The sequence below is a fragment of the Mirounga leonina genome, unplaced genomic scaffold (genome assembly GCF_011800145.1).
Source record: "Mirounga leonina isolate KUSES-001 unplaced genomic scaffold, KU_Mleo_1.0 Mir_53, whole genome shotgun sequence".
In the NCBI taxonomy this organism is placed as follows: domain Eukaryota; kingdom Metazoa; phylum Chordata; class Mammalia; order Carnivora; family Phocidae; genus Mirounga; species Mirounga leonina.
The window spans coordinates 24,099,276-24,113,339 of record NW_023270807.1 but is presented as its reverse complement, the minus strand read 5'-3'; the positions used below and the strand labels follow the sequence as shown (position 1 = coordinate 24,113,339).

Sequence of the window (14,064 nt, the reverse complement as noted above, 5' to 3'; positions counted from 1 at the left end):
ATTAGAAAATTTTTATCACTGCATTATTTTACTAATCTCTTATACAATCTTTGTGCTAATATTCTATTATCACAAATATGTGCAGATGACATTCAAATTTACTCTCCCCACCCAGATCTGAATTTCTAAGATAACACTTAATGTCACTTTGGCATTTTAAACCTAAGGTGATTAAGACCAACTACAAGGGGCACCTGGTAGCTCAGTGGGTTAAGGGTCTGCCTTCAGTTCAGGTCATGATCCCAGGATCATGGGATCCAGCACCACATCTGGCTCCCTGCTCAGCAGGGAGTCTGCTTCTCCCTCTCCCTCTGCCCCTACCCCACATCGAGCACATGCTCTCTCTCAAATAAATAAATAAAATCTTAAAAAGACCAAATACAAATTCTCCGCCTCTAAACTTTTTTTCCCTCATTGCTTCTTTTATATGGTTAATGTTCTACTTCTAACCATCTCTGCACCTAAAAATGTCTTTTGTCCCTACCTTTCCCAATCACATCATATACTTCCCAGTTGAAGACTCCTAAATTTTTTTGTCGTTGGTCATATTCTCTCTCTCTTACCCCACCACACACATGCACACACAGCTTTTCATTGTTGCTGCAGTTTATCTGAGCCAACCAGATTGTTCCCGTCTCCTGCCCAAGATATGGTTTGCGTCTGTCCACTCCATGACTCTTTAATATTGTCCTATTAAGTGAGGTGTTAAAAAATTGGGCAATATACAATTCATTTTCTTAAAAAATATCAATTACTACCCTTTTTGGTAATCAATAATCAGCTTCAAGTTTCACTTTTAATCTGTATATAACCATTTTTAAGTAAAAGAACTGCAAGTACTCCAATTTAATCAGAGTATAAGGTGTGTTGAACAAAATAAGCTCCACAAGCATTAACATTAGTGTATTTATCAAAGCTCTCAGCTTTGTAATCTTAGGAACCTGGTTTTGTCAACACTTTGTATATTCACTTGTGCCCTCCAAGAAGCAGATGCCAAATTGGGATTATACACATAAGGATTTTGATAGGGAAAATGTTCCTGTAACAACAACAACAACAAAAATAATAAGGGAGCCAAGGAAGACTGGAGAGCCCTCACGCTACAATATTTGACCGAAAGGAAAGAGAGGTGGAAGGGCCTAGACTGTCCTGGTGCAACGACATTAAAAGCAAGTTCAGGGGAGCCTGAATGGCCCAGTGAGTTGAGTGTCCAGCTTTTGGTTTCCGCTCAGATCATGATCTCCAGGTCGTGAGATCGAGCCCTGTGTAGGGCTTCATGCTTGGTGGGGAGTCTGCTTGAGATTCTCTCTCTCCCTCTGTCTCTCCCCTCCCCCTTCTAAATAAGTAAATAAATCTTAAAAAACAAAAACAAGTTCAGCAAGGTTGTCAGAGAATCGTTGAAGCACAGGGCAAAGGGGTCCCGTGACTCCCAGGAATGGGCCTATTTTAGCATCTTGACCACAGTTGGTCATTGACTAGGAGTTGTTCTTGGGGAGCATGGTCTTAGGAGCAATAGGATTTCAGAACAGAACAACTGGGATTCTTAGTCAATTACATCTGTAGTCAGAGGTCTGTATTCTCTTGACCACCACAACCCTGGAAGATGATCCATTTCTCTAAATAGAGTATCTAGCTAAGCTTATAGAAAACTTGATTATATATCAACAGTAGTTGTGTTGCTTACACTAGGAATTAACCCACAGTGTCAAATATTCATGTCAATAAGATAAACAGATTCTCTCCATGTTAGCAGGTTTCTGTCTAGAAGCTGAATTCCAATCTGCAGTTGGATCGGTGAGCACAGACTCTGAATAAAGTGTTTTAAGTGGACAGTTCAAACTTTAATGACACTAGGGTATGACATTAGCTATATTTACCTCCATTACTAGGGCTGTACCTGCCCTACAAGAAACATGTAGATCACACCTGGGCCTATGCACCCTCTTTTGGACAGGAGAGGAAAAAAGCTGCTGAAGTATGCCTCTGACTTCGGTCTCTCATGTTCGAGGCTGACCAGCCCCCTCTGTATTTGTTAGCTTTTGCAGAAAATAAACCACCAGAATGCTGACTTAAAGCACCACTTTATTTATTTTTTTTTAAAGATTTTATTTATTTATTTGAGAGAGAGAGAGAATGAGATAGAGAGAGAAAGCATGAGAGGGGGGAGGGTCAGAGGGAGAAGCAGACTCCCTGCTCAGCAGGGAGCCCGATGCGGGACTCGATCCAGGGACTCCAGGATCATGACCTGAGCCGAAGGCAGTCGCTTAACCAACTGAGCCACCCAGGCGCCCTAAGCACCACTTTATTATTTATTTCTACCCATTCTGGGGGTGAGAGGGTGATTTTTCCACTCTTCATCAACTTGACTCATATTGGATGGCCCAGGATGACCTCACTCACATGTTTGGGAACTCAGATGGGATGGTGGGAGGGAAGGGGTGATTGGAGCCTCTCTCCACATGGTCCTCATTATCCAGAAAACCAGCCTGGGCTTCTTCATCTGGTGGCAAGAAAGGGCAAGCTCCAGTATGGAAGCACTTTTCAAGTCTTTGCTTTTGTCACCTTTCTTCTTGTCCAGCTGGCTAAAACAAATCACATGGGTAATTCTAGAGTCAGTGTGATGGGACCTTTCCAAGATATGGATGCAGGGAGGCCTGATCAAATTGGGAATTATTCTTTCATACTGTCTGATTAATATGTTTCTCCTCCTTCTCCCCTATTTTGTCCCCAGTCTCTTCCTCCCCCTCTTCTTTATGAGTATACAATACATAAGACTACATCCACATTATTACATTTTCTGATTCTAGCATAAAAGTAAAATTTACATATATTGGATTCATCTGCAATTTCTGAATTTTTAAATTTCAGTGTTGCCAACAATGAAAATCTATCTCATTTTATAATTCATAAGGACCCTGAGAGTTCATGGGTTTTCCTCAGATAGGAAACTGCAGTGATCCTCTTGCCAATTAGGAATATTACATGGGAAAATTATGGAATTAATTTTTCATTTTAATAGTGGCTGGTCAATTCACTCAGGTGAATTAACAGTTCATCAGAAGTAACAATTCATCACATTCCCTGATCCTAATGAAATAATAGACATGTTTATTCTTCAGTTTGATGGTTGCTTGAATGTGAAAATTAAGAGTAGAAGTGGAAAATATATATTACAGTGGAAACTGTAATTTTCTACTATATAGCTCTTCTGTCGGTCAACTGTGCTGAACCCATTATGAGGTGCTGAAGAGGATGAACATGAAAGCAACATGTTAAAAATAAGAAGATAAATGCTTTGGAGTGACTAGTACTTCTGCTTGTAATCAAGGCAACTTTGGGAGCATCAGATAAAGCTGTGCATTAGAAATCCTTGTAGGCTGAATGCATCCTTGCCTTTTTCTAAACAGAGGTGTGTGGGTGCGGATGCACAGTGTTTGGTTAATATTACTGTACACATATATGCAGAGCTAAACTGGCAACATTGGTGAGATGATACACTTGGTTTTTGGGCCCACAACTAGGCTTCAAACATCATTTCTGTCAGCATGCCCTTTACAGATATTTCTAGTGTCCACTTCTAGGCTCCTCTCCAGCACTAGCAAATCCACTACAGTGATTTCACTTAAACATATATTTACTGAAAAAGAATTTAATCAGATTGGCCATTTGGTAAAAATAACCAATTATTCAGTTTTGTATTATTCAAGCAAGGGTGTGTGTGTGTGTGTGTGTTAATAAAAGGAGAGACAAGTAAGACTGATATTTGTTTTTTAAAGAGTATTCATCGTTAGTGACCCCAATCCATTCTTTGGTCCCATTAAAATGATTGATATATTTCCACACTGATGAAAGATAAAGAAAGTCCCTTTGACTTTGACTGAATCTCTGGTTATTGCTGTGAAATTTGCCTTTTACTATGGCTATCTTTCCATCATCCCAGTGCTAGAACACAGAAAATTCCTTATTTTTAAATATTGTCCATCAAGTTGTTTGATTGGATCGCACAGCTTCTCAGTTGTCTGAAACTGTGCCATATGATTTCCCCTTCTTTATGATTTTAACACAGTGTCTACTTCGGGCCTTGAGATTGCCCCTTTTTCGTTTATGCATCACTAGCTATTTGAGTATCATGCAGTCATTTGCAGTTTACACATACCATCCCAGTAGAGTTGTTTTTCGGTAATCTTTATGCTAATCATCACTTTGGTATATTCCACAGTTTTGTTCTGTATTGCTGTCTTTCCTTTTCTGGCTAACACATCGAGTGATATCCCAGCACATTTTATCTGATTTCCTGCTGAGTACTTCCTTGATAAAAGAAGCAACTTCAATTTCTGTATATAAAAATGGGAATTTAAAGTATATACACTTCTACATCATTTTAGATTTTCATATACAAGGCTCCAGAAAACAGAAGAAAAATGTCCTTTGATGTTGTGTTTGTTCAGCTCTAAGAACCCCCATGCCCTATTTTAACTCATCGGGTCATGTTTTTTGTTTTTGTTTCCCTAGGACTACAATGATGAAATTCGTCAGGAACAACTACGTGAATTATCTTACTTAAATGGCTCAGAGGACTCTGGTCGTGGCAGAGGTATTAGAGGCAGAGGGATCAGAATAGCTCCCACAACCCCTTCAAGGTACATTAGCTCTTACTTGAAATAAATTAACAGCAAATGAGGATGGCAAGCCTTTGCCGACCTGCTCTGTGCCATGGTCACAGCTAGGAATAAACACCACCACCAGCCACCACGACAAAAACCATGACATTGAATGCTTATATGATGCATAAGCACTTTCATAAATTAACTCATCAAGTCTTCCATACTGGGGTTAAGTATTATTCATAGGTGACAAATCGAGGTACAGAAAGGTGTCAAGAATTTGCCCAAGGTTACACCAGCAGTCTGACTCTAGAATTCGCAGGTAGAGCTTTTAACAACTATCCTAAGAAAATAAGAAGTGCAAACCTGAGACTTTCTTCTTGGTGGTTCTGTCCTCAAGATTAGAGCATGCAGATGATACAATTATTTGCCTTTTTTGAACCAGGATGACATTGCATGAAGAGAAAGTTAAAAATGTGTCTTTCTGGATTGGTAGAGAGACAGGTGATGATTAGCTAGGTAGGTAGACACTTAGATGGATAGGTAAATAATAGATGCACCACTAGTCCAGAAATCCAGAAGCACACTTCTTGTATGGTTGATGGTAAGAGTATTGAAAGTTCAGGTACATTTGACTTTGCAATGTCCTTGGTCAACAGAGAGGATTTTATTGGGTGTTATTCACTTTGCAGAAAAAAAAAAACCAAACATTGGAAACTTTCTGCATCAGAATTTGTTTTGTACGATTCTGAATTAGTCAAACTTTCAATAGAAAGCATTGGTTTGAGGAAAGGTAAGGCAAAGGATACTCATAGCCTTCACACATAGACTGTGTAATTCAGTCATTCTCTCTATCTGTTAGAGCTGGCCTTCAAATCTCTAAAGGACGTAGATCTAGAATATTATTTCATACCTTGCATAGAAATCATCTTCAGAGATTCTAGGATACTTTGCTGATTCAATTTATTTATTAAATTATGCCCCAAATATTGTCAACCACCAGTGTCAAAAAAACAGTTTTAACATTTAAATCATAAACACCTCCATTTTGTAATCAGAAAAAAAATTAAAAATGATAAATATCATAAATACCCAAGTAAAATACCAAGGCAATAGCTATCTAAAAATAAAATATGGTGGGACGCCTGAGTGGCTCAGTCGGTTAAGTGGCTGCCTTCACTCAGGTCGTGATCCCAGCGTCCTGGGATGGAGTCCCGCATTGGGATCCTTGTTATATGGGGAGCCTGCTTTCTCCCTCTGCCTGCCACTCCCCCTGCTTGCGCTTGCTCTCTGTCTCTCCCTCTCTCTCTGACAAATAAATAAATAAAATCTTAAAAAAAAAATGTGGCAATTTTGAAAATTACGTTTGACTAAAGGAAAACTTAAAATCTTCTAGAGATTATTACATTTTTATCCCTAAAGATGAAAATAAGAGCTCTGTAATGCTAATTAAGAACACTTTTTATTGCTAAAAATTAATGTGACATAACTTTTTTTATGGATATACTTTTTATGGAATCAGTCTTTTATAAAACCTTGTACATTTCTAACCTCATCATGATGGGTTGTGAAATGATATCATTGCAGGTAATCCTAAATTGATTAAATCATATGCCTTAAATAATGAAACTGTCACTTTTGTAATTTCCAAAATGCCAAATTTTATATGGTGTAACCTAATATATATTTAGTTTTATATGGTGTAACCTAATATATATTTAGAAAGTCTACAGAGGGGGGACAAGTTTTTTCTATTCTATATGCCTGAAATTAGGACCATTTAAAAAAAATAATGCATTAACTTGCTTTTGAGATTATAAAATCTTATTAATAGATTTTTTTTGTTATTGATGGTCCTTAATGTAACATTATATTTGAGTATTTGAGTGGATCATATAAGATTTCAATTTCAGTAAAGTTTCATTCTAAAATATTAATCTTTAATGGTTTAATAAAGAATAGTGCATTGTGGTCTAGATTTTTAAATATGTTAGAAAAAAATTTGTTTGAAAGTTTTGTTTTTTACTATCCCATATATCATACAAATCTGATACTACATATGTAAAAAGAAGATAAAATTGTTGAAATTTAAACCTCACTTCAATGCTATATTGATATCATTAATGTATTAACGTTAATGAAAGTAAATGGACCAGAATTCTGCTGTCTTCTATTTCAAACCACATGATGGAAAATATCTACAATTAAAAAAGAATAAGGAAACAGCTTCACAAAACAGAAAATCATATTGATTAGGAAGCTCTTGAAAACATGAGTTAATGGATGCTAATTTGTACATACTTATGAAATTATGACTTTATTAAGTCATTCAATTACACTTATATTAAAAAAGAATGGTGCCTGGGATATTTGAAAACTTCTATAATAATTTGTTGAAAATGTATTTAATTAAAGCAATTTTCATTTCAATAAATATATCTATAAAAACTAATCTTTCAGTAATTATGCATACCAGAGAACAAAGCATTACGTCTATATAATAATTTAGAGTACATAATTGAAGAATTAAGATATTTGACATCTCTGACACACATTATCATTATATATTGATTGAGAGCAAACTGCAGAGAATAAAACATTAGGGGCAGATTTTGGAGGCTTTTGTTTACTGCAATGAGAATTAATACATAGAACTAATGGAGTTTGTGAAAGAAGGGAGTAATCATACTTGTTTCTAAGAAAGACTACTCAGTCATCACTGTAAGTGAGAGAAAAGAATTAGAGTAATCAAAGAGAGACAGACAGAAACACACTGACATATAGCATGGAAGCCGGTAAGAAGACAAATCCATTATCCAAAACAGAAATGAACACTCTTTGGACTATAGAGATACTAGGTTAGAGATTAGAGTTTATAGGAATTAGTGCCCAATTAGATGTTGGAGAAGAAAGAATATTTGGCCCACAACAAGGATAACTCTCTGATGTCTAGCCTAGTTAGAGATTAATGACATTGTCAACTAAGATTAAGTGAAGAACCAAGATACACAAAGAATAATTATTACTATAATTAATTCAAGGTCTATGGATTGCTAGTGTGACCTTGAGCAAGTGACTTGTACTTTCTGTGACTTGGTACTCAACCTTTAAACTATCTCAGAATTAGCCACATAACAATGTTGTCAAGATTTTTAAATTAAGTGATACATATAAGGCAGTGGTTCCCAAATTGGTCTGCACTTCGGAATCACTGAGAGTTTCCTGCCGTTAGAGATTGTGATATAATTGGCCTGGGGTGTGGCCTGGAATTTAGAATTTTTCAAAGTCTTCAGGAAATTCTAATATGCAGACAAGTGAAGGAACCTCTGATATAAGGCATATAATCCAGGATATGGCATGTGTTAGGAATGAAACAGGTAATAGTCATCATTAGCGTTAGAGAATGCAAGAGTCCAAAGAAGGCATTTTCCAGCTAGTAATCAATCCACAGAGATAAATATAACAAGTGCAGTGGAATGGGGACTGTAAATGAATCAGTGGATTTGGAAACTGATAGGTCACTGGTAATCTCAGTCAGGAGTATTTTCAACAAAGTGGGGAGGCAATAACTAGATTACATTCAGTTCAGGAATGAGCAGTCGGTAGAGAATTAAGGATGGAAAACTTTCAAGAAGTCAGAAAAATGAAGAATACTGTAGTGTAGATTCAGCCAGGGCCAGTATCCTAAAATAGGTGATGTGAAATTTCAGTTGAATTGGAGAAGAGGGATGTGAGATTAAAATTCCAAGGAAAGGACACAACGTATAGGAGGTGATGAGTCAGATTCAGGAGATAGGTTTGCTAGGGCTGTGTTTGTGATGCAACTGGGGGAGGAATAGGGTGGGAAATCAGGTCTGATATGAGCATCATATAATTTTTAAAAAATTTTAAAGAGAGAAAGAGAGAGAGCTTGAGCAGGGAGAGGAGCAAAGGGAGAGGGAGAGAGAATCTCAAGAAGACTCCCCGTTGAGCACAGAGCCCCACATTGGGCTCAATCTTAACACCCTGAGGTCGTGACCCGAGCCGAAATCAAGAGTCGACGCTCAAAGGACTGAGCCACCCAGGTGCCCTGAGCATCATATAATTTTAAAGCAGGAAGAATTGTTTACAGATTCAGAGATCTGATTTTATCCATTAGAAAAAAAAAGAAAAATCCACTTTAAGCCCAGGGAGTTATACTACTTACTCACCCGTGATTATTCAGTGGGATAGACAGCACTTGTGAATGTAGTGTAAAGCAGGGTGACATATAATTTACTACCCACATCTGGGCACTTTTCAGAGTGTTAAAGTGCTAAACTGAACAGGAAGCTAGGACAACAGTTGTAAATCAGAACTATTCTAGGCAAAGCCAGACATATGCTCACGCTACTTAGGAGGAAACAGATTGATGCTTGGAGGCCCAGTGGAAGTAAAATTGGTCTTTACATCCTTTTTCGTAGATGTGTTTTATATTATCATGATAAGATAGTATAGTGTATTCTCAGCTATTGTTGTATTTGAAGCAGGCACTGGGCACTGGGTCTTTTGTATTTCACCTTCCCCAATCCAGGAGAGCATTCTCTGTACATTAGACATTAGTTCTCTGATAATTTCTCTATTCATCAGCTCTATAATCTATTTAAAACTTTTAAAAACTCTGCCAGCATTCTTACTGCTCGCTCACAAAAGCTCATTTTCTGCAAGCAAGAAAGAGCCAGCTGACTGCTATTCATAGCAGAAAGCATAACCTACATCCCCCATCTGTGGGCACAGCCAAACAGTGTGATTGTTGACATCCCAATGATCATCATTTTTCCCAAAGCTTTAGTGTTCCTGCTGAAAGCAGTGCTTTCTGGAGGCCAGCCTTTCAGACGTAATAAAAAGTGAAATAACCACGCTTTTGTCCAAAGACTTCAAACACTCAACCTTTCCAAAGGCCTTGGAAAGCCATAAAAGTTGGCTGCAACCATTTGATCTTAGGCTTTTAATACAGGTTACTTTTGTGTCAAACACCGTAGTACAGAGCATTCAGTCTTTTCTTTTATTGCAGAATCCTGACGTATTTCACTAACACCGTAGTTACCATAGGAAGACAAATTATATTAGTGACAATACCAGTTCAGGGGGTTGTATGCATGATGACAAATCAGTGACAATGATTTGTGATTTCAGTGACCTCAAGCTTCAGCTACTGGAAGAAGCAGAATGATATCACCGTGCTTAGAGTTCCACATTTTACTAAAGTATGAAAGTGCAGACAGATTTTTTTGTAAATACAACATTGCATCTCACTGCCAATAACCTCCAGCATGGAGGAGACATTGACATTCAGCAGTTCAGTTTCACGGATAGTCCATGAGCCATACAGGTTTGCCTTGCTATCCAACATGCCTATGAGACCTTTCATAAGCTGAAATGGCATAAAGCAAAGAAGCAATTACCATTAATTTACATGGAAATTTTTTTTGAGTGTTCCCAGACCCCGGAAAAATAACCTCTCAGGCTCTTCTGGTACCTTAGGATACATCGCTAATGGATGCACAAAATAAATGGAGATAAAGCACAGATGTTCACACAGTTCAAAGCTCTGGCGGCTTGACGTTGAAATGCTGAGTGTAGTTTCTGGGGAAGGAGCTTGGTGGGGCCACTCTAGCTGCTCGGGGTGCACACTGCCCCTACAATGGCCTGCTACAAAACAAATGCTGAACACTGGTTTTGCTTTTCACAGTTTTCAGAAAAGCAGGAATCTTCTTCTGATTTCTTTCAGTTAGCCAAAACAGGTGCTAATGTAGGTCTTTTGTAAAAGCAAAGTTGGCATAAGGTGAACTTTTAAAAAGCAGGAAATACTTATATGTTAGCTGAAGCTCTGATCTGAGTCTCCTTGGCAAATCTGGAATAAAATGAGTGCATTGGTTTGTGTTTGGTTGTTTTTTTATTCATTTTATATTCAAGCATTTTACATGAGTTTCATTATAAGATTTACAAAATTTATTCTACTGTAGAGGTCAAAATACTTTATAGCCTAAAGAAACTCAATTACACACACACACACACGTGCTTATGCATACAGATAAATTTGGTTTTCTTCCCATCATATGGCTGTAAGATGAAAACTCTGTTTTAGTCTCTTTCTCTCCTCACTGGTTTCTCATCTGTACATGACCTGTTTCTCCTAGGGGCCGTGGGGGCGCCATTCCTCCTCCCCCACCACCTGGACGAGGTGTACTCACCCCTCGAGGGACTACTGTGACTCGTGGAGCTCTTCCAGTGCCCCCTGTAGCAAGAGGTGTCCCTACCCCACGAGCCCGGGGGGCACCGACAGTGCCGGGATACAGGGCACCCCCTCCTCCAGCCCACGAAGCTTATGAAGAATATGTAAGTACCCTTGAGAAATCAGTGGTTAGGAAGAGCTCAACTGATTGGGTAACAGGCTAACCCTCAGAGACATTCAATACCATGAATGTAGCAGATGATGTTTGTTGCAGAACACAAAGGTCATTTGCAACAGAATTTAAGCAATGCATTTAAATGAGAGCATTTTGAGAAAAGCTTTTATTTTTCAGGTGCCATGGTTGTTGGTACCAGTTAAACAGTTTGCATTTTAAGAATCAAACTATCCTGAGGTTTTCTTATTCTTTAGGAGATCAATCTCAGAATGGAAATAATTATGAATATAATGTAAATTGTCATATACTCAGAAGTTTCTTCTGGGACATGTTAAAGATTAGCATAAAAATCACTCAGAAATATTTGACAGATACAATGTGATTGTATTATAAACTTTGGTAATAATGTAAGACCATGAGACTGGTCTTTCATTTAAATATCCTTGCTCTCTCTTTCACCATATGAAACATACGGGATTGGCAGATATGAAGAATTCAAAAAATATAGAATGAGCAGAAGAAATGCAGTGTCTATAAGCATTCCACTCCCTTCCCAACCACCATGTCACTTGATACGTCTTTTAACCTTCCATCCAGGTTGTTGTCACATTGTATTCTAGTCCTGGTGACTGGAATATTGTGAAAATTATAAAGACAGTTTCCTATTCACTTGTGTAACCACAGTAAGTCTACTGTTAAGTGTTAAAGTTAACTGATGCAAGCCAGTCATCATCCTATGAAATAGATTCATTTTACCTTTAAACTTTCCAGCATGCTCATCCCTGGCCTAGGTGTTTATTTCATTCAACCACCCACAGACATGCTGTCTTCTTAAATGTCCTCTGTGAATGGTTATGTATTAGACATAAACTCTTAAAAAATAAAAAAAAATAAACATAAGCTCTTCAAGGACAGTTACTATCACATGCCGGACACTCAAAACATACAAATGCTTAATGAACTGGTTAATAACCAAGTAAAACTTATTCTAAAATAAAGTGAACATTATTGATAGTTGTCACTAAGAATGTATTAGTGCTTAGAGTATGTTAGTATTTAGGAATAATGTTATTGCTTAATACAGAACGTTGACAAATATTTGCAAGAGTGAAGAAAAATTTTTAGAAATCCATTTCTACTGGAAAAGGGGAAATGTGTTCATCTAAAGTATCTTTTATACCAAAAAAGGTCTTTTATACAGTATTAGGTATCAATATTTAAAATCTTTAGACAATCTTAAAATTGCAAAATTAGAAACAGAAAATATATTCTATCTGGTAAACAAGAAAACACAGAGCCCAGTCTTGATTCTGCCATCTCTTTCCCGAGACACAGTATGTATGAAGTAAGAACTTGTTAAATGAATGAATTAAAAATCCACAACAGGGATGATGGGATTTTTTTTTTCTCCGAGAAACCTTCTGCTTCTGCCATCTTTATGTATCTTCCAAATAGAAATTTAAACAGTCAGATCTTTACTTCAAAAATTAAAAAAAGAGAGAAAACCTTTTCAGGTAATAGAGGTGAACATTGTTATTAACCAGAAAATTTACAGGGCATGTGAAATTTACAGGGCACTGTGAAAGAGAGTAAGATTGGCAAAACATTGTGGCTAAGAAAACACTGTAGCCTTTCATGTGCATTCCAATTTATAGTCAGATAAATCACTAGAGTGCAGACCCAATAAGAATAAGCTACAAAAGCATAAAGAGTCTATAGAAACATGAGTGAGAAAGGTTATATTCTGAATGGGAATCTAAGAGGAGGGTAGTTCTTAGAGTAAGTAAAGGAAAATATGTAAAGCCATATAATCTGAATTTTTTACTTAGATTTTAAAGTATCCAGTCCCTTTTATTCATTCACTCAATCATTTACTGAGCCTCGCTCTTATTTTAGGCACTGTTCTGAAGGTCCTGGAGATGTAGCTGTGAACAAAACAGACCAAATATCTGCTTCCATGAAGTTTGCATTTTAGTGGGAGGAGACAGAAAGCAAACACATATCAATAAATGAATGAAGTAATGCCAGGTAGACATAAATGCTCTGGAGAGAGGTGGTGGGAGGGCGCTACCATAACATGGGCTGTCAGGGAAGGTCTTTCTGCAGAGAAGACTTGAACAAATGCCTCATGAAGCAAAGGTCCAGGCTCAGGGGGTGCCTCCGTAAAAGGCATCCCTGGTAAAGGAAACCAGCACAAATGCCCTGAGATGGAGCCTGCTTGGAATATTTGGGGAACAGCAAGGAAGACATTAAAACTATAACGATGTGTGAGGCAGAGGTAGTAGATAAGGTCAAGGGATGGACAGGCCAATTCATGTTGCTGTTGGAGTTTTGGGCAGGAGAGTGACATGATCAGATTTATGTTTCAAGAGGTTCATTCTGCTGTAGAAACAGAGACAGGTGAATGACTTTTTGCAGTCACTCCCCACGGACAGAATAATGGCTTGGAGGGGGTGAGGAGAGATCAGAGTCTGAGAGCACTGGGAAAATGATCTGTTAGGATTTGATGATGGGATAGATGTAAAACTTGTGAAAAAAAAATGAAAAGGAAATTTTTGTGAAGTTTCTGTGAAGTGCAGGTTAAACTGAAATTTGAACTGAACAAGTGGGTTAAATTGAGGGGTCATTCATTGAAATGAGGAGCGCCAGGGAAGGAAGTGGAAAGTCTGGCTTGTGGGAAAGTGAGTTGTGTTGCTGGGGGGATGGGAACCTGACTTGCAAAACACACAGCAGCATCCCGAGGTTTGCATTCTCACCACATCACTTGCTGTGTCGTTTATAAACACTTGGAGGCTTGGATTTCCCTTCTGCTTGTGTTTTCCTTTCTATTGGAAAGGGGAAATGGGTTCCTCTAACGTATCTTTGTCAGGTATCAGTATTTAAAATCTTTAGACAATCTTAAAACTGCAAAATGAGAAACAGAAAATATATTCTCCCCTATAAACAACCCGCAGGAAACCCAGAACCTAGTCTTGATTCTGCCATCTTTTTCCTGAGACATGACATAAGTACCTATTGAATGAATGAGTTAAAAATCCACAACAGAGATGGGGGGGTTATATGAATATAGAGTCATGAAGTCCACTAATAGC

The 14,064-nt window shown here is 37.8% G+C and overlaps 1 protein-coding gene across 1 annotated transcript in view; it reads left to right on the top strand.

The window, feature by feature from the left end:
• Nucleotides 1–14,064, top strand: part of KHDRBS2 (KH RNA binding domain containing, signal transduction associated 2) — a 575,928-nt gene that overhangs the window by 366,001 nt on the left and 195,863 nt on the right. The window contains exons 5-6 of the mRNA XM_034990634.1: nt 4,513–4,640; nt 10,763–10,961. Coding sequence (XP_034846525.1) covers nt 4,513–4,640; nt 10,763–10,961 — 327 coding nt within the window. The remainder of the gene's footprint in view (nt 1–4,512; nt 4,641–10,762; nt 10,962–14,064) is intronic.